Raw genomic sequence first — 21495 nt, 5'->3', positions numbered from 1 at the left:
TTTTATCAGATCCAGGGGGCCAGGGTTTTCACCAAGCTAGATCTCCGTAATGCTTACCACATGGTTCGTATCTGGGAGGGGGATGAATGGAAGACCGCATTCAACATTCCCACCGGTCACTATAAGTATCTGGTGATGCCTTTCGGGCTCACCAATGCACCAGCGGTTTTTCAAAACCTTGTAAACGATGTACTCAGGGACATGGTGGGACACTTGTCTTTGTTTACATAGACGATGTCTTCATTTATTCCCGGGATTTGGAGTCCCACAAGCAACATGTTAGAGCGGTTATTCTTCGCCTCTTACAGAACCAGTTATTTGTCAAGGCTGAGAAGTGTGAGTTCCATAACTAAATAACTAAAAGATAACTAAATTAAACTCCAAGGAAGAGTAAAATAAGAGATAATCTAAAAATGATACAAATTTTAACAGAAATTCAGAATTACCACAATCAAATCATAACTAACCTAAAGTGAAAACTAGAACAGAACCAAAAGCCCAGAGCAGCAGATCAGGACACAGGTGGTATCTTTGGCATCTTTTGCATCATTCTTCCCTTGATTTTTGTGTGTGTGTGTGTGTGTGTGTGTGTGTGTGTGTGTGTGTGTGTGTGTGTGTGTGTGTGTGTGTGTGTGTGTGTGTGTGTGTGTGTGTGTGTTCAAAATTATCATCTGTCTATGACTGTAGTGCATTTGGTTGTTAATGCTTGTTTGCATGGGCAAATCACCAAAAAACGAATTTAAAGAAAACTGAGTTCTGCTGTCCAGGGAATCATAAAAATGTACTCACTTTGAATATAAGCTGACTATTTTTCAGCTCTCATTTTCAGATCCATTTTATTTATTTTTTTATTCTTGAATTAGTTTTATATGTAATAAGATAAAGGTTTTTAAAAATGTAACATCAACTAAATACAGCAGATGAGCACAAACTATAACACTTTTGAACTGTTTAAAATAGTGTGAATTCAATATTTTTCAAAGCCATGACATTACAGTTTTCCTTTTGTATTTTTAGTTTTGAAAATATATATTTTTATTTTTGAGCAGGAGCAACATGGCATGCCTTCAGTTCTCTTCTTTGTGTTTGCTGCTTTGAACAGTTTCTATTTTTACTGGCATGCTGGACTTCCTGGACTTCTTCTTTGGGTTAAGGGGATGAGGATGCTGCCAACACTGCTGACTTGTTAACAGATTTATACAAGAGGAAGGTAAGCGTCCTGAAGATGGCGCGTGAGGGGTGGGCGAGATGGCTTCATGGTGCACATTTATGTCATTCTTCATACTGTTTCCATGCAGCAGTGTTTGTATTTCCTGCTTTACATCATATAGCTGTGTTTCGTTCGGAATGTTCCCCCTTCCAAATGGTGTGTCACGGTAAAGCTTGGCCTCTCTGCTCCCACCTGTGTGTAACCGTGGGTTTGGGTTGGCACTGTGTCTATTCCGGCTGCGCAGCGAACTGAACACCATGGTGCAGCCCATCACAGTGCAGCGATGTTTAATCTTTAGGTGGACAGCATTGTAGTGGATCTTCAGTGTTCCTGGTTAGACACAGCAGAAGAAACACAGGATGTCACTGATGTTTCAATCATTAGATCTACAAAAAAAAACTCCTGGAGGAGAAAGAAAATGAAGTAGTTCTAGTTTATTAGAGAGGGTATGTAGAAGATTGGTTTTATTCAGTCGGGCTTTAAAGTGGAAATGAAACAATGAATCAAAATAAGAATAATTTATTATCTTGTGTCTTATTATTATCAATATTTATATTACAAATTTGAAAAGTACAAGCAAAAGAAAAAACAGCATTGTTTTAGCATTTTTTTTTGGCAACTTCCAACTTCAATCCACTGGCCTTCTCCTGGACTGCATTTTTTTTACTCTGACTCAATCCTTTCACTTCTCTATAGATATAAATGTCCACAAATCAAACAGAATATTTTAGTACAGAGATTGATGTTTAATGGTAGGGGCAGGGGCAGATTTAGTAAATTTGGGGTCCTAGGCAAAGACAGGCATGGGGCCCTCCGAATTGAAAAGACAATAAATAAAACAAACCCATTATATAGATACAATTTTAATAGAATACACATACATAATGTGTTCTAGGTTTTATCCCTCTCTTCTTGTGCATTTTCTTGTTGTTTTCCTCTCTATGTTTTGTTCTCAGCTGACTTTTGATGCTGTCTCAAAAGGAATGAAAGATTTTTTTCCAAGCAATAAGCTCACTTAGCTAATTGCTCCTTCCTGTGTTTCCAAAAAGACAACGGTAAAAGTTACACAGTCGAACCAGCCTTCTTTTCACTGTAGATCATTTGATTGAAATAATAGCTGGAAGTAGATCTGCACCCATCTCCAATTTTTGGAAAGATCCTGACCTTCACCTGGGGTGGTCATCTCCTAACTATCGAGCAGCGTGCTCGATCAGACTGCTTCTTTGGCCAGAGTGCTGGTTCATCTTCCAGAAGCACACTGCTTACTTGCTGAGTGGATGATGCTGGACTAGCAAATACAAACGAAATTCAAAGCTTTCCTTCTTCTTTCTTTCTTTTCCTCTCTTCTCTTCTCTTCTCTTCTCTGCTCGTTTCGTATCTTTGCACCTTTCTTCCGTGTGTCTGGACCTTTCTGCACATGCGCAGCAAATGGACTGATCCAATGTTGTGGACACCGAAGGGGGGCCCCCCAAGACACACTTAATATAATAAGCATTCTAATGGCACTATAGTGAAAGGAATTTGCTCAAAAACATATTTAATGTGCACAAATAAGGAATAGCTGTGTTAAGCATACATGTAAAAGGAGTTTTATGGGGCCCTCCAGGAACTCGGGGCCCTAGGCAGCTGCCTATGTTTGTCTAATGGTAAGACCGGCCCTGTGAAGGGGACCAGCCAAGGATAAGCCTAAGGCCCATCAAGGAAAGTGGGGAATTTTTTAAATGGCTACTACTCTATATCTAATAACATTGCTTACCAACTTATTTTCCAACTTTTGAAGAGAAGCAGTTAGCCTGAAGTTGCTTTGCTAGTAGGAAGAAGAGTAGAGCCTCAATAAGCAGGATTTCTTGAAAAGTAGCCAATCACAGGAAGGTTGCTCTGTCCGGTGGGTAACGCCTTCAAAGTGACAGAAGTTGACATGAGCGCACAGAAACAGGTCGACAGGCAAGGAAGAGGGAGGCTGCGCGCATGTGGAAATAAAAAAAACACGCGCACAGAGAACGAACAAGCCCTTGTGTGTGACATATTGGAGCCCAGTGGTATTTGTGTATTGGCGTTAAACTTGCGCCTGAGGAAGAGTTAACGAGCATTTGTATGAAGTAAAGCTGCTCATAGGAGTATTTGTTGCGTGTATGGACTGTTGGCAAAATACCAGTGCAATACTCTGATGGTGTCCTGTACCGTATGATTTTCAGGACACTATAAAAATAAAATCTAAGGTCCTATGCCTTACTTCTAGGTCTGGTCACTTTCTACAATCCCATAAGGCCTGTGGGATCAGTCTGACATGTTCTACTTTTTTGCCTCCAAAAAGATGGCGATGAAAATGATCACATTCACTGTGCTAGAGGGAGTAACCTTCCACTACATCAAAAACTAAGGAGCTTTGATTATGATTCACTGTTGAAAGGTTTTTGGACGCTGGCTTGCAAGTGAATTATTCCTGTGTGCAGCGCAACACCAGACATCCCAAGTCTCCCACAAGTTCTGGGAGTCTCTGTCAGGACTCCTGTCTGTGTGTTTGTGTTTCTCTGTTTGTCTTCCTTCCTCTACCAGGAGGCGCCTAGCTCTGGTCCGCCTCCTCACACACCTGCTGATGGTTTCCACATTAACGGAGTGTTCTTAAGCTGCTGACTGCCACTACCTCGACGCCAGAGTGTTTGCCAGTTTTGGGTACTCTAGCCATGCTTAGTCTAGCAGAGTCTAACCTGAGTTTTTGTTTTGCCAGTTTTTGGTACTCTAGCCAAGCTGAGTTTTGCTGAGTCAAACTGAGTTTTAGTCACCTGAGTTTTAACTTTGTTTTTTGTCTATGCTTCTCGGCAGGAAGTCATGCTGCAAACTGGATTTTTCTGACCTTCTCTCCTTGGAAGGATCAACTGAGCTTCAAACTGAGCTGGGGTTCAAACAGGAGGTTTGGATCCACTTTCCCCAAGAGATCGTTTGAGCTTCGCACTGAGAAAGGGATTTATCACCACTACGACCTGTTCAAGTACCGCAGGAAATCTGAGTGGCAGTCAGCTTCTCCGTTCACCTACAAACAACCGCATTCTGGGTAAACCCTGTTCCGCCCTCCAACGAATCAGACAAACACTGGAACTACAGCATTCAGACTGGAGTCAAAGATTCAACAACTTCTCTGGAAACGTGAGTCAGCAACCAAATCCTCTTCTCCAAGTTCACAAGTCAAATTTCCCACTGAGCCTGAACTAACCGCTGTGTCTTCCCCTCACTTTTCAGTTCCGGTTGAGCAGTGTTCAGAGCAACACTTCTCTCTTAATTATCTCTTCAATTAAACCTGTTATGCTGCGTTCACACCGGGGGCAGCAAAAGCAGCAAAATCGCGTCTGCTGCTTCATTTTTGCTGCTTGTACCAGTTAGTTCTGACGCGCGGCTGAAGCAGCTTTGCTGCTCTGCCTGCGCGGTCCAAAAGTGGCTCTGACGCGCGTTGGGCGGAGCTTCACTATCCTTTCTCTGCCTTGCAGCTATATTTGCTGTGATCAGTGGGAATAAAGTAGTTTTAATATGTTTTTAAGTGAGAAAATACACCTGAAAACTTCATCAGTGCAGTCAGTTCATCCAGATTACGATCCTGCCTCCCAATATTATTTCTGTCGGAGCCGCTCAGACCCCCACATACCGGCGGTGCGCCGACAGAAGGAATCCATTCATCAGCAGCCTCTGGCGGGTCGCCTCCTCGCGGTTTACCGCGGCGGCTGGTAGGTGTTTTTCATCTAAATAATCCGATCTGCAGGCACCACAATAATAAAAGCGAACATATTCTGCCGGCAGATGTATATATTTTAAGTTAATTATGCGTTAATAAACTGTTTAAGAGGAGTAATCAGAGCGGTCTGTGTCATCAGCGCTGTGTCTCTCTCCCAGCCAGCTCCCAGATCAGCTTCTCTGATTGGTTGACGCGGCGCGTCGAGCAGCAAAAATTCAATTTTTCCATCTCGAGCAGCAACGCGTTTGCGGCGCGTCACACGCGTCAGATGCCAAAACGCGCCCGACGCGCTGCTTCAGCTGCTCAGACGCGCTGCGCTTGCTGCTCGAAACGCGCCGCGGGACCTTTTGCTGCGCCTTGACGCGCGTCAACCATTGACTTTGCATGTAAACTCGCTGCTTCTGTCGCGCCAGCTGCCCCCGGTGTGAACGCAGCATTAAACCTTTTCCCTGGTCTCCCTGTTTGGTCTTCTGCATTTGGGTCTGAACCTTGGTAAAATCATGACAGTCTCCCTGATTTAGATAGTTGTTCACAGATGCCCGCGAGTCGGATAAATTATCCCGGATTTTAGACTCTGCGTGGTGATGTTTTTTTAATGCGAGTGAGAGCGGGCAGGCAATTATTTGTGCATCACGTGCGGATAAAAAATACTTTGATTGCACAGGAACAACTAGAGAACGCGGGGTGTGGGGAGGAGGTTGCTGGTGAAATCTGTGCAGCGTATCTGTTCAAAGCGATGCTCTGTTCAACCAGCGTTCCAGGTGACTGGTTGTCAAAGAGCTGATTGGATCAGTCCGATAAGTTTCTCTGGGTTACTCTCTGGCAGTCACCTAGTTACCACTCAAAACTGGGCATCCTGTGAAACGGTAGAGGTTGAATCCTTGAGTATAAAACGAAAATATAGAACTCATTTTACAGCAGAATATACTAAAGTATATCCAGGTCTAGTGAATGTGTGGAACAGTGGTGGACAGTGATGGGAGTAACGGCGTTACCTTTTTTTTAGTAACGAGTAATCTAACTAATTACTTTGACCGTAACTGTAACGCAGTTACCATTGCACGTTACTCAGATCGCACAATTACATTTTTTTTCATGATAGGACTCGTGCGCGCCTTGTCATGAGAGAGGGGAGGATGATAATGGCTGATGTATAGTGAGATTCCGTCTGTCAGTTGGGTAGGTGGGTGTTTCCGCTGGCGGGTGTTAACGTACAGCACACACAGAGAGATGGAGAGTGAGGAGGACTCCAGCAGCAAAACAGCGTTTTCCAGATGGAAACACCGGTGTTAAGTCGAGCTGCGTTTCCCCATCAGATACGGTTTCCCCTGCATCTCTGCACAGCGCAGGCGGCACGAGTCACCGCGCAAGATACGGGAAACGCGCATGCTCACTAAAGGTGCGTAACAGCCGCCCTGTGCTCGCGCCACAAGGGAACTATGGAGAGCGTGAACGATCAAATGTTAGCCTATATGGAGAAAGGGAGAAATTGGGACGGACGAACAGACAGATAGATAGATAGATGTTGCAGTATCTATATCAACCCAAACACACACAATTTCAGAATTAGACATCCCCAGTTGTAAATTTCATAAACTCACCAGATCTGAATGCCCTGTTAAAAAACTTCACACCCATGAGTAGAGGTAATGCAGCCTGATGATCGCATCAGATACCATTCCCCCCATGTGAAGCAGGGGAACGCTATCTGACAGGGTTTTATAGGGCCGTCAGATAGCGTTCCCCACTGATGTCATTTACATTGAGTTGTAATAAATGCAAAACTCTCTGCAGGTTCTTGTCTTTGTCGTCCGCTCTATTCAGCTGGCTTTGAAACAGACGGCGAGAAGGGGGGGGGGGTGGTGAGGGTTACGGGGGCGAGAAAAGCTAAAGTAACGCAATAGTTACTTTTACTAGTAACTAATTACTTTTATTGTGGAGTAACTCAGTTAGTAACTGAGTTAGTAACTGAGTTACTTTTTGGGAGAAGTAACTAGTAACTATAACTAATTACTTTTTCAAAGTAACGTGCCCAACACTGGTGGCGGATCTAGACCAAATGCAACAGGTCCAGGAGGGGGGCAGCATGTTTTCATTGGGGCACTGAAAAGCATGATATATGGTTGTGGGGCAAAGCATCTCCCTGAAATGAGTTTTTGGAACTTGGGATGTCCGGCAACACATGTTGTACATTATGAGATCTTGGGTCCATCTCATTAGGCAGGTTTAACAACCTCAAATCTAAATTGATCTAGCCTAATGCTGGAAACTCTAGGTTTTCAATTTTATGAAAGCCATTATCAGTGGAGCCCCAATTAGACAAGTCACCATGACGACAGGCAACAGTAAGTGCCAATTTCACGCCACTGGAACAACAGAAATGAAAGAAATAAATGGTGAAAGTGTTTAAAAGACAGAGAAACAGCACTGCAGCTGCAAAGGAGAAGATTGCTGCTTGAGTTACAGTGAGGAAATTAGTATTCGAACATCCTGCTATTTTGCAAGTTCTCCCACTTAGAAATTTTGGAGGGGTTTGCTGAAATTCTCATCAAGGTGCATGTCCACTGTGAGAGACATAATCTCTGCGACTTGTCAGCCATCCGGCTAGAATCATCCTCGACTGAACTGTAAGCCCAGGTTAGTGACTCATGCGTTCATACCATTCAGATTATCGTGGTCACAAACCTTTATTCTCCTGTAGAGGTTCCTGCCTTAGATGCCCAGGCCACAGCCACTTCAGATCCATTCCACCAGTTTTTTAATAAATGGTTTTGCAGTTATCCCACTGTCTGTCTGGCCTGAATACTGGGTCCTCTGTTCTGAGTCATGGCCTAGCAAATCTCTAGACCTAAATCCAATAAAGAATCTTTGGAGGGAGGTCAAACTTAATGCTTCTCAGTTACAGCCCAGAAAGGCCAGAACCCAGACAGCCCTGACTGATCTAGAGAAGATCTGTGTGGAAGAGTGGGCCAAAATCCCTCCTGCTGTGTGTGAATACCAGTCGTGGCTGGTGGAGTTTTCTCCAGGGGAGGCTATAAATTCAAAATAGACCTATACCAAAAACCCATCAAATGTATACTAAGTTATCACACCAGTATATTTATACAAATGCAATAAAATAACAACAATAAAAAACATAAAACACTTTATAAAAACAAAAGATAATGTCATGTACAGGTGCTGGTCATAAAATTAGAATATCATGAAAAAGTAGATTGATTTCAGTAATTCCATTTAAAAAGTGAAACTTGTATATTATATTCATACATTACATACAAACTCATATATTTCAGATGTTTATTTTGTTTAATTTTGATGATTACAAATGACAACAAATGAAAATCTCAAATTCATCATATCAGAAAATTAGAATATTACTGAAGACCAATAAAAACAAAGGATTTATAGAAATGTTGGCCAACTGAAAAGTATGAACATGAAAAGTATGAGCATGTACAGCACTCAGTATTTAGTTGGGCCTCCTTTGGCCTGTATTACTGCAGCAATGCGGCGTGGCATGGAGTCGATCAGTCTGTGGCACTGCTCAGGTGTTATGATAGCCCAGGTTGCTCTAATAGTGGCTTTTAGCTCTTCTGAATTGTTGGGTCTGGTGTATTACATCTTCTTCTTCACAATACCCCATAGATTTTCTATGGGGTTAAGGTCAGGAGAGTTTGCTGGCCAATTAAGAACAGGGATACCATGGTCCTTCAACCAGGTACTGGTAGCTTTGGCACTGTGTGCAGGTGCCAAGTCCTGTTGGAAAATGAAATCTGCATCTCCAAAAAGTTGGTCAGCTGCAGGAAGCATGAAGTGCTCTAAAACTTCCTGGTATGTGGCTGCGTTGACCCTGGACCTCAGAAAACACAATGGACCAACACCAGCAGATGACATGGCACCCCAAACCATCACTGACTGTGGAAACTTTACACTGGACTTCAAGCAACGTGGATGAAGTGCCTCTCTTCTTTTCCTCCAGACTCTGGGACCTTGATTTCCAAAGGAAATGCAAAATTTACTTTCATCAGAGAACATGACTTTGGACCACTCACCAGCAGTCCAGTCCTGTTTCTCTTTAGCCCAGGCAAGACGCTTCTGACGCTGTCTGTGGTTCAAGAGTGGCTTGACACAAGGAATGCGACAGCAGAAACCCATGTCTTTCATACGTCTGTGTGTGGTGGTTCTTGAAGCACTCACTCCAGCTGCAGTCCACTCTTTGTGAATCTCCCCCACATTTTTGAATGGGTTTTGTTTCACAATCCTCTCCAGGGTGCGGTTATCTCTCTTGCTTGTACACTTTTTTCGACCACATCTTTTCCTTCCCTTCGCCTCTCTATTAATGTGCTTGGACACTGAGCTCTGTGAACAGCCAGCCTCTTTAGCGATGACCTTTTGTGTCTTGCCCTCCTTGTGCAAGGTGTCGATGGTCGTCTTTTGGACAACTGTCAAGTCAGCAGTCTTCCCCATGATTGTGTAGCCTATAGAACTAGACTGAAAGACCATTTAAAGGCTTTTGCAGGTGGTTTGAGTTAATTAGCTGATTAGAGTGTGGCACCAGGGGCCATCAATTTGGAACCTTTTCACAATATTCTAATTTTCTGATATGATGAATTTGAGATTTTCATTTGTTGTCATTTGTAATCATCAAAATTAAACAAAATAAACATCTGAAATATATGAGTTTGTATGTAATGTATGAATATAATATACAAGTTTCACTTTTTAAATGGAATTACTGAAATCAATCTACTTTTTCATGATATTCTAATTTTATGACCAGCACCTGTACATGTTCACATTTTGTACAAAAATCTTGCCCTTCTAAAGCTTTGTGAAGGCAAATGGGTTTTGCATGGTCCAATATTAACGTACCAGTTTACTAATGGAGGATGTATTAATCAGCTTTATATTTTTTAACATATAAAAACTATAGATTTTCTGAGAATGACTTTTTTTAAGATCAACTAAGCAAATGAACAAACATCTAGAAAAAGTACACTATATTATATAATTTTCCATGTGAATCCCAGATTGTTCAGTCTTCTTTGCCTTTTCCGAAAAGTGCTTTAAATCACTCCTACCTGTCTTTATCCATGCTGGGTCAGATCCTGACATCAGAAAAAGGAGGCAGGGAAAGCTAAATAGAGCGTTAGCCTCACTACATGCAGTTAACCACGCCTTCTTGCTAAACCAGGTCCTGGAAAAGGACTTATCTTGCGCCGTTTTTCTCTCTCCAATTCGTCTCTTTGCTCCCACGACACAACCTGTCAATCACCCACAAAACGTATTTGTTGTGGTGGGAGGTGGAGAGCAAATACACTTCCTGTCACCTCAGGTCGCAGCTTAGCTGCGCCCCAAGCCCTCCTATACTTCTGTATTGCAGAGGAGTTACTGCGCATGTACAAATTTAACAAGAGTCTATGGGCAAAGATTTGTGTGCCATAGAAATACCTCACCAATCCGACGAAAAATGGAACTGCTCTTTACTAGTCTATTTTTCCGTCACGTTTTATCCCTGCTGGGGTTGTGAGGGTTTCTGGTGCCTATCTCCAGCTGTCTATTGGTGAGATACACCCTGGACAGGTCACCAGTCTATCACAGGGTAAAAAAGAGAACAACCATTCACGCACACACTCACCTAAGGAGAATTTAGAGAAGCCAATTAACCTAACAGTCATGTTTTTGGACTGTCGGAGGAAGCCGGAGTACCCAGAAAGAACTCACGCATGTTCAGGGAGAACATGCAAACTCCACGCAGAAAGACAATGGTGTGTTTACCTTTAATTTGAGTAAGTTAATGAGTTAATGAGTTTGCCAATGGAATTAGTATTTTTAACTCTTAAAATGAGATAATTAGATAATATGCACTTAAAATAAGATAATGCAATTGTGTTTTCATATTTTAAGTGTAAATTGTCTTGTTTGACTGGCAAAATCTGTTTTACCTGCTCAATCCAAGAACAAATGCACTTATTTTAAAAATGACTTATTTAGATCTTGATTTTTTTTTTCCAGTGCATGCAATGTTTGTTTTTAAAAATGTATGTGTGTAACAGTCCTAGTGAATGATTTTTTTATTATTGTATGCAGAAAACTATGACAAAAATCACCTGACTAAATCAGGACATAAAATAAGTGACTGGCTCTAGGGAGAGTGGAAACAGAGGGCACTCTGGGTTTACTGAAAAAAACCTGCTCCTGACCAGGTGATCTATGGGGAGAATATTACTACGGCAACAGAAACAGAGGTTGAGGAAACTCTCTTTTTGAAGCAGAAATCTCAGTTTCCCTGATTAAAGGTTTAAAAAAGCTTTCTGAAGTGGAGCCTTTATCTTTGTCTGAATATAATCAAGGGATTTTCTCACCTTTGTCATAGAAGCTTTTCCCACAGACACCACAGCTGACCCTTCCCTTCCGACCTCCAGCAGGGGGCAGGGAAGGAAAAGTGTCAAAGGAAGATGGGAGAGGATGGAGTGAAGAACTTTGCGATTTAAACTGAAGGAGAGGGGGAGAAAAGGAGGAATAATGAAGCGGTCTAAGGAAAGAAGTTGAGAAAGAGGGAAGAGTTTGGGATTTCTGAGGATGATGTAGGTGTGTTGAAGAGCAAGGGTGGTGTGGGGGATATAGTAAAGAAGAAGGTAAAAATGAAAAATTGAAAGGTGAAGGAAGGGAAGCCGTTTTCTCCTGCTGGATCAGTCGTTCGTGAAGGAAAACCTCATTGTGATGGAAGATAGGGTTCTCGTGCCACAAGGATGGGTTTGACTTGTCTCTGCCTGTTTTTGTCGATAAAACCGATTCCTGTGCGGTACTCTTCAGGACCAACTCGTCATCTTCCTCACATCCACAACTTTTACAGTCCTGTTTCTGAAGCATTTTATTCCCACCAAAATCTTGCAGGATGTTTTGTAAGTCAGACGTAGTATGTGTGTCCTGCAGAAAGAGGTTCAGTTGAATTTTAGAATATCGGCACTGTAATTACCGTACTTCTAAATACATGAACTGCATTACCTTGGTTGAACAGTAGATAGTTGACTGTGGAAAATGGAAAGGTAAGAGCAATGACTGTCCTGCTTGGACATCTCCATGGCACTCTGAAGTATCTTTTCCTTTGACCAGTGAACAACTTTTTAACACTGATGAGACTTTATTCGGTAGAATATCTGACTGGAAATTTTTAACTGGGGTTTTTGACTCCTGATAGGAGAGGAGTTTTTCACCTTCTGGGTACTGAAGCATCATTAACTCCACAATAGGGCGAGTCTCTCCAAAGCGAAGGAACTGTCCAAGAGCAAGCAGCTCTTCTTTAGGAGTGGCCATGCACCAGCGGTCCAACACTTTCCCACTGGGAGTCTAGAGGAAAAGGCACTTTTTACTTTAACATGAACATTTCTAAATCTTTAAAATAAAATAAAACCAACTAGGAAATGTTAAAAACAACTTCGTACTGAAAGGAGCTGTTAATACTACTCACGAATGCAACAACTACCTGTTAAATACAGCTAGTCCTTGTAGTGTTTGGTGACATGGTGTGTATCACACTCAACATGGACCAGAGGAAAAAGTCCTTTCATGAGGTTAGAAAGGTAAATATTGACAAGCATGTTATATGTTGAAACACCATCTCCAGGGAGCATTTTCCTATGATAAGGGTTGCAAATATTATTCAGAAATTTAAAATCCATGGGACTGTAGCCAACATCCTAGGAAATTTGATGACAGATCAAAGAGACGGATAATAACAAGCCAAAGTCAACTACATGTTGACAAGTCCTTGGATATCAGTCTGTTGATATTGAATTATGTTTTCTTAGTACTGTATTTTGTGCATAATAATACAACAACAATAATGATAATAAAGTTATAATTACAGATAGCAACAGGAGTACTTTTTGTAAATATTTCTAGAAGTAGAAGTAGTACACTCTAAAAAGAAAATGCAGCTCCAATTTAATTATTTTAATTGATAGCAAGTAAATGAATTAAAATTTAAACTTATAAACTTAGTTAGATCAACTTGATTCAGTTACTTGTTCTCAACTTGAAGCAATTAATTTCAAATGGGGCACCCTTTTTTTAGAGGGCAGTACTAACAGGCCAGTACCATTAGTAGTAGTGGTTGTAGTAGTAGCATTTGCATGAACTGCTTTTTATTCTTTTCGTGGCTAGAATTTATTTATTTATTTATTTATTTTTTATTTTTTTTTTTTTACAGTGTCCTGTCTGGCAAGGTCGCAATAAGAATAATTGTCTTGATGCCAAAAGGAGCCCAACAGATTTTACTTTCACAAGTGTAGCGGTATGGCAATTGCCATACTGCTCCACTTGTTTCATGTATATAAATTGCTTTATTATAATTATGCAGGGAGTTTTACAGTTCATATGGACACTGCAATGTAAGTAGAGCAGAAAAACAGAAGAAGAAGAAGGAAAAAGAAGAAGAAAAAAAAGGACAAAAGATGAAAGAAAGAGGAGATAGGAAGGAGACAATGACAAAACATTTTCAGTCTGCTTCATCACCTGTAACGAGATGAAAAAAAAGAACAGCACAACCAAAAGACATGGTACGAGATATACAATAAAGCAAACACCTTGAAACTATCGCTAAAGTAATATTATTAAGTCTGACATGTACTCTGTGTTACCTGAAGATATGAATGTGGGGTTTCTGTTTGGAAGTGAATCTCTAAGTACCTGAAGCCTAGCACCTGTGGTTAACTGCATCGTGGCTAGAATTTAAATTAATTTGATGAGGAAGATCAGCATTAAGACCTAAATGTATCTTAAACTTCTTGTCTGGATTTCTTACTATACCAGGGTCAATCCTGGAATTTGACAGCACATCACATGGGCCATGAGAAAGCACCTTTACATGTGCAGGTGTTATTCCAAGTAAAGAACCAGTTATCTACATTTAGCCTTATTATTAAAGGTCAAGTATAATGGCACATTTGTGATACAGTGATTTTGTATATATGATACATCTGCACTGTAAACCCGAATGCTTAAAAATAATTAATAAAAATGACTAGAGTGAACCTAAAATTCTCTTAGAAGTTCTACTTACTTAAAATGTTGAGTTCCAATAGTTTGCTCCCTCTTTTTAAGTTACCTATACTTGCATTTTGTGATTAACATTAACTTTTTGCAGGTTAAATAACTGGTACTTAAGATAATTACCTCAGAGTTACTTAAAATTAGGTGGATTAAACATTATTTTATGGCTTGTTTTTGTTTTTTTTTGTTTTTAAAGAACTGAATAAATAAATGAAATTCCGATTTAAATTTGTGAATGTATAAATTCTCTCTCACGCGTGCTTACACACACACACACACACACACACACACACACACACACACACACACACACACACACACACACACACACACACACACACACACACACACACAAGTTGTGTCACAATATACTTGTGGGGACCTTCCATTGACTTCCGTTCATTTCCCACTGATTTATATGGCCTAACCGTGACCCTTGCCCTAACCCTAACCATTACCGACACATACCTATCCCTAAACCTAACCTAAACTCAATTCACACCTTAGTCCTAAACCTAACCCCCACCCCAAGAAGAGAAACTTTCCTTATGGGGACCAGTTGTTGGTCCCCACAAGTACCTATGAGTCCCCAAAATGTAGCATATTCCTAGGAAATTGTCCCCACCAGGTATTAAAGACATGGCCACACACACACACACTATGAATAAGTAGGCCTACACACACATAAATATATTTATATTTTTATTTTTTTTATTTTACAGAAGCAAAAAAAAAGTGCGGTAGACATTTGAAGTTATTGTCTGAAAGTTAATTTAGCTTGTATTTTAATAATTGTAATTTATTTATTGATTTTTATTTTTTTACTATTAAGTTAAGAGTACTTATTATTTTTACGACAATCGGCCACAAATATTTTAAGTTTGGAGAGAAATGATTTTGAGTTGTAACAAGTCTATTTTTTTTTAGTCATGTTTAATGTGAAGATTGAAAGAAAAAACTAATAAATGTTAAGTCAATTTAACATAAAATCCTGTGTCTCCATACTTGAATTGATTACGTTTGCTTGAGTTATTTCAATGAGAAATATGAATAAACATTCTGTGTAGCAGAAACTGAAGAATTTTGAGTTGGCTTATTTGGTAAATTTAATTTAATTATGATTTAAATGTACATTTAAAATAAAATCAAAACATATAAGCTTTGTCATACTCAAATGTTTGAGTTTTAGAACTCAAAACAATTATGGCAACTGATTGCCTTACGTTTTTTTTGAGTACTGCTAACTTATTCGGTTTCACAGTGTGGGATGGGAAGAGATGTGAGTGTGCCCACTCCTTGTAGGTTAATCTTCCTTGAAGGGTAACTGGCCAGGTAACCAGTTCATTACATGGAAACAGAGTCACATAGGACAAACTTCTCCTCTGTGCCTATTGTGGTTCATGACCCATAAATTTGTTTCTATGTAAATTAAAGTAGATCCATTAACTCAGGATCTTGGAATTTTAAACTACTATGGTTTAACTATTAACCCCTTGAGCCCTGCGGGCCCAGTACCAGGCCCATCTGACACCTGCTCATGTTTATCTATTTATAGAAATGGCCATAACCAGTCACATGGTGTTTCATCCACACAACTTTCAAAATGGGGCTTTAAAATTTCTAAAACATGTTTCAAAATTGTTTTTTCACAAATCCTTTTTTTTCCATAGCTGTGTGAAGAGATAAAATGAGATTTGGAATTCCCCCTGGCATGTCTGATTCTGCGGGAGTAATGCAACAGCAGGTATTCATTTTTAGCCCCACCCCTAATTGGAAACTAGAGGCTCGGACCTTTCCAAGGAGGGGTTCTGCGCCCGTTTCAGGTGATGTAACCGGCATGCCTTACATAGGCTTGCTCTGTTATTCTAATTTTCTGTTCAGTTTGGTGATATTATTGTGTGTTCAATGGTAAATATCAATGAAATTATGGCTACATCTTAGGAGCAAAGGCTTTGTCTTATGCAGAGGGTCTCCAATAATGTAAATCAGCATGACATTTCAGATTTATTTCCAATTTGTAGTTTGGGAGCTGAACGTGCTTTAATTCACATATGTAATTTTAAGCGGAATTTGCTCCTAAGACCCTCTGGGCTTTAATGCAATGGGAAATGAACACATTCTTGTGCTGTGTGATGTGGGACACATTAAGTATGATCTCAGGTTGTATTTGAAAGTACCTGCAGCATGTACCCCCGGACATAATCGGCCAAACTCCAGCCCAGACTGTTCAGGATCTGACCCACCTGGAAGGCAAAAGAAATACAATGAAAGAATGTTCAGGAAAGCCGGTTAGCGTGAGCCAGAGCAGCTGTTTTTCACCTGTTCTGGGGACAGGACGCTGTAGAGGCGGTCCAGTAAGATCTTCAGCTGAACAGGAATTGCCTGAGCTCCGAACAGCACCATGGAGCTCAGGTCAAACACCAGCCCGGGAAGGGCCACTTCCACTGGGCAAGAGCTGGAGGCTGGAGGGGCCTGGAACTTCTCCAAAGCTGAAGAAGAGAATTTAAACCAAAGCAAAGGGAATCAGTCAGAGATGATTTGGGTTCCAGCAGGTTCCAGCAGAAGTCTAAACAACTGCAACAGCTGTTGGTGCTAACACCACAGGCGAACGTGACGAAAACTAGATCTACGACGGTATGAGGGCAGATGCCTCATCCAGATGCTCCTGCTGACACAATGACAGCAACACCTGACTCCATGTCACCTTAATGCATGCGCCCAGCTGCAGTCTGCATCCTCATAGGGTGTTTCTGTGGCTGATGAGAGCCTTTCTCTGCCACTTAAATAAACGCCTGATTGTAAAATAAGGAAACAGAACGAAAAAAGTGCTATGGAAATCACAAACTCCAATCAGATTTCAATCCTCTATGATGCAGAGATGGTTCTGTAAAAGCTTGCAAGACAGCATTAGTTCTGTTTTGTGTGTGATATTCAGCTAAATAAAACAATTAAAACAAAAGTATCTAAAGTTTCTCTTAGAGGCCACTTAGCCCACTCTACTGATTTGCTCAAGGCTTTAGGAAATACCAAAATGTGGCCTTTATTGCTGCTCACCGACTCGTTCATTAGCTGTTCGATGCCCCATCTCCAACAACAAAAGAAATAAATGAAATAATCCTTTCCTTAATACTTTATATAAAATACATGTAGCTTCTACAGCAGAGAGCTGCAGGATTTAAGTCCATTATGTTGGTACAATGGGGTTTTTGATAAATGTTATCTAAGCTGCCTTCATAAACAACCTTATTCTTTATCAATATCGTGCTCCCTTTGAGCCTCCAGAGGAAGATAAATTGTCATTGTCAGGATTTTTTTGGTCTCCTGCCCTATAGTGGCAGTAAGGCTGACAGTGAGTCAACAGATTCTGCTTACAGGTGCGTGTTTTTGTTTTTTTTCAGCAGTTCTATCATTGAATTCCACCAAACGGGTCTAAAATGTAGTAAAAATTGTGAGTTTCTGACATTATAAACTATGAGGGTGAATTAAAAAGATTTATTGTGTATGTTTGTGTTTCTTTTACCATGTTCTACCCAGCTGTGTCCGCAGAGATCACAGAACCGGAGCTGGACCTTTCCGGGTTTAAATGATGCACAGCTGCAGGAGGACGCACCACACCTGATGGACTGGGACACATGGCACAATAAAAATGAAATTATTAATAAGAATTGCATGGATGAACTGACTAAATATTTATATTGAAAAAATGAAAATCACCTCCTCAGCATTTGGAGTCATCCTTATACTTTTGTCCTGCAAAACAAATACATCTAATCAGCCTTCTGAGGGTCAACTTAATCATTTAACTGTTAAATATGTCGTGTCATAAAACTTAGATTATTGAAATGCATCCTAATTTGTTAGGTGTCAAAAAACCTACGTGAGCTGATCTGGATTTTGCACAAAAAGTAGGATCACTAAAAGTAAATAAAGATAGAAAATAATTGTTAACAAAGTTTAATAACTGCAATTTGTCTGTTTGTGGTTATTAGTTGTTTTTTTTAGTTTATTTTTACCATGGCTGGAGCGGCTGAGTAAAGCAATATGTGAATCGAAAATATATTTTAAAAACTCCTTTATCGTATTCTAAGTGCATAATATCCAATTATCTTAGCTTAGTATAAATACTAATTCCACTGGCAGGCAGGTCATGTTATTGACCAGCTCAAATTCTGCAAGAAAATTGTACTCATTTTTTAAGTCTGTTATTGCAGAGCGACTTTATCCATAAGAGAAAAACACAAAACCAGACTTTATATAGAAATTAGATTGATTATATAGAAATTACATTATATTATATAATAATCTCTATATATAGATTATATAGAGAGTTTAAACCTATTTTTAGGTCTTATTTAAATAAGTTAGTAAACTATTTCAGTGATTCAGTAAAAAAAAAATAGTGCAACCTATAAATAATAGACCAAAAACAAAGAGTAGAAACAAGGATTACCTGATATTTTTAAAATAAATAGTTTGACTCTAGCTTTTTTTTAAAGAAATGTTTGAATTTCTTTGAATATTTCAAAGAAATTAAATTATAAAAACTTACCCTTTTCTTCCAGCTGATTAAAGAGGAACAGCTTTCTTCAAATCTTTAATCCCACTTTTTTTGCTTTCGTCGATTATTCGTCCTCTGCCTCTCCAGACCTTCTCTCCCTCCTCTTCCTCTAATTTACTTTCTCATTTGAGCGTTGAACTTATTCTGCAACGTTTTTTCTGTGACTGTCTTCATCCGGTGACTCCTCCCTGTAGTTGTGCGGAACGTGATTGGACAGATTCCTTATCCATCTTTTCCTTATAATTTCATTGATGATGAAGATCAGGTTGGGTACTGAACTGAATTATTTTGTTGCTGTTTTGAATCAGAGGCACAGAAAAAAGAAATAACTAAACTCATTTCGTTTAAACAAAATGACACCAGGTCTGTTTTCATGAGCTAAGGCAGAAGATTAGGTTTTTTAATCACCAAGAACATTTGCAGCTGACACACCTGAGGTCAGAGGTTGGGGGAGAAATTATCCATCTAAAATGGGGAATATTTGATCTCTCTAAGAGTTTCTGATGTATATTAAAGAAGAGAAACCTGAAAATACAGATACCGATGTGCAAACCCATATTGTAATCCCAGAAGACTACTGCCTGTGTGAACTTCTTATGAGGAGATGAAAATATTCGGTTTGGAAAAGATAAAGAACTGAGGAATTTCTCTGGATCCATTATAGGTGTGATATAATCATAGCAACAGCCAGAAGACACAATAGTAATCGCTGCGGTGAAAAATTCTAGGTAATTTAAGAATAAAAAGCATTTTAAAGTAACACATTTTCTTCATGGTTCTGTCAGAAAACATCAGAGTGAAGCTTGGAGGTTTATCTATCCTATGTCCTTCAAAGATTTAACAATAAAACTGACTTTACAGGGAATTTAACCAACATGATAGCATTAACAATAAGGAAATAAACAGCTTTTACAGGAAGGCTTTGTTGGCTGTGAAGTAGTTTAACAATGGACTTTTAGTTAAAATAAAAAATGACTGAATGCAGTCTTTTTATTTTGTAAATTGTCCCTCCTTTAATGTTGTTTTAATAACTGTTGAGAAACATATTAGATCCTCTAAGACTGGCTTATGGATCATGAAAACTCCTATAGTGAAGAATTCTGAAATTAAAGTCAGATTTTCTTGAAAGAGATGTATTTGCCTTGATTTGTTTAGACAAGTGAAACAATTTGCTAATGGAACAAGATGCTTTATATTTCAAATTATGAAAAACAAACCCTCTGGTACTTTTTTAATTACATCTAATTATCTTAGTTTAAGAACAGAAATGCTTTTTCCATTGACAGATTATTAGATGCTGAAATTGAGGGTAATTGAACTTATTTTAATTATTTTTTATTTATTTTTACATCAGTTTTGCATTCTAATTCAATATCTTAACAATTAGAATATCATAAACTCATGCTGCCACGACCTAAATAACTAAAACTTCTGCAAAAGTGTCCTAAGCCTCTAGATCAGGGGGAACCAATTAAAAATCAGCGGGGTCCGAATAAAGAAAATCAACAACCAGTAAACGTCCGGAGACATTTATAATTATAATCGGTTACTTTAAACAGAATTTAACACTGAAATAAAATTAGGGTTTTATGCATCCATGTTATACATTGACTTTTTGAATAAAAAATAAAATATATACATTAGTATTTCAGAAAACCTTCAAAGACCCTGAGATGGTACTGCCTGGATTATTACCAAAAGATATTACTGGTAGTGGAAGAAAATTAACTTCTACAAATATTAACTATTGCGGCACTTAAATGCATCACAGTTAAATGGCTGAAGGCTGACCCGCCAACGTACAAAATGTGGATTAAAAAGGTCTGGAAAATCTATCATGAGGAATAAATAACTTATTGCCTGAGGTTTCAAAAAGACATATTTGTTAATAAGTTGAAACTGGCCATAACCATAATTATGCAGAAAACCCTTTTTTGTATTTCTTTTAAATATATATATTATACTCCTTTATCTTCACTTATTATTTTATTTTTATTTCATTCATATATCTCCGTTTGCGCTGTTCATTTAACTACTACCTATATTTATGTTTGTAAGTTACTCATGTTTAACCATGTGCCTTACTTTACTTTTACGTTTAACCCGATGCATATACTTTCAAAGTTTTTTTTTTTTTTGAAGTGTACTGTGGTTGCTTCGTTCTGTGCTGTACAGCCTGCAGCTCTGCAGCAGGTGTCTTTTAACACATCAAGACAAGAGAAGACTTCTGCAATAACCTCGGAGAAGCAACAAAAAAAGGTTCTGTAGGGTTAATGCATTAAAAAAAAGACATGATCATCATCTGCCATTCTTTATTATGCTCGTTCTACTGAGATTTTGTTCGTTTTTTTCAGAATGTGTTTAAGACTGTACCTGAAGAAAGTTTGCATTTGACAGCATTTTGCTGGAAACTTCATCTGCAGGGAAGAAACTCCAATGTTGGGATGAAATGACCTGAAAAGTTTTCGGTTTCAGTGTTAGGAGGTGTAATCACACGCAGACACAGGCGCTGTTGGACAGGCTTTCTGTCCTCCGGGACCTGGTAGACCTCCTTCCAGTTTTGATGTACCGTAGCACTAATTAGAATATCAGACGATGGCGACCTGTTAACAAGTAATCACTGCAGCTCACTGACACAGTTTAGGAGCAGAACATCCCAGAGGGGCAGCGCTTCAAACATACCACCTTTTCACCATCCTGTGGCGGGGGATTGTGTGTCCTGCTCCGACGTTGCCGGATCGTTTCTTTGATTAAGCAATTTGTGTCTGCATTTTAAGGAAAGAGAAATAAAAGCAGGAAAATATCAAAGTACTTTATTTTGGTACCTGCAAAGCAAGCTTGATTTTAAAAGAGACAAAACAATGAGAGACTTTGACTTTACATGAAAACTCAAATGTTCAAATCTTTCAAATGAGGTGAAAGTTTTCCCTTTTCCGGGTCAATAAGATG

General features: G+C 39.4%; 1 protein-coding gene across 1 annotated transcript; it reads right to left on the bottom strand.

The window, feature by feature from the left end:
- Positions 1–1067: 1067 nt before the first annotated feature.
- LOC119797126 (zinc finger protein basonuclin-1) lies at positions 1068–17733 on the bottom strand. Its single transcript, XM_038306080.1, has 7 exons — positions 17703–17733; positions 17509–17611; positions 16308–16477; positions 16166–16231; positions 11943–12284; positions 11300–11864; positions 1068–1540 (listed from the first exon to the last, which is right to left on the bottom strand). The coding sequence occupies exons 1-7, from the start codon at positions 17721–17723 to the stop codon at positions 1068–1070; spliced, it is 1740 nt and encodes a 579-aa protein (XP_038162008.1). The 5' UTR covers positions 17724–17733.
- Between the last annotated feature and the right edge of the window lie 3762 nt (positions 17734–21495).

This window comes from Cyprinodon tularosa, unplaced genomic scaffold (assembly GCF_016077235.1).
Source record: "Cyprinodon tularosa strain WSP-4 unplaced genomic scaffold, ASM1607723v1 ctg571, whole genome shotgun sequence".
In the NCBI taxonomy this organism is placed as follows: domain Eukaryota; kingdom Metazoa; phylum Chordata; class Actinopteri; order Cyprinodontiformes; family Cyprinodontidae; genus Cyprinodon; species Cyprinodon tularosa.
The sequence above is the reverse complement of the archived record's forward strand: the minus strand, read 5'-3'. Positions and strand labels throughout refer to the sequence as shown.

Coding starts and splice junctions, on each gene's coding strand:
- LOC119797126 (XM_038306080.1), bottom strand. CDS start 17,723: ATGACTCCAAATGCTGAGGAG. Junction 11,865..11,942: donor CTATCTACTGTTCAACCAAG/GTAATGCAGTTC, acceptor CTCTTTCTGCAG/GACACACATACTACGTCTGA. Junction 1,541..11,299: donor GAAAAGCTTCTATGACAAAG/GTGAGAAAATCC, acceptor GTGTCTAACCAG/GAACACTGAAGATCCACTAC.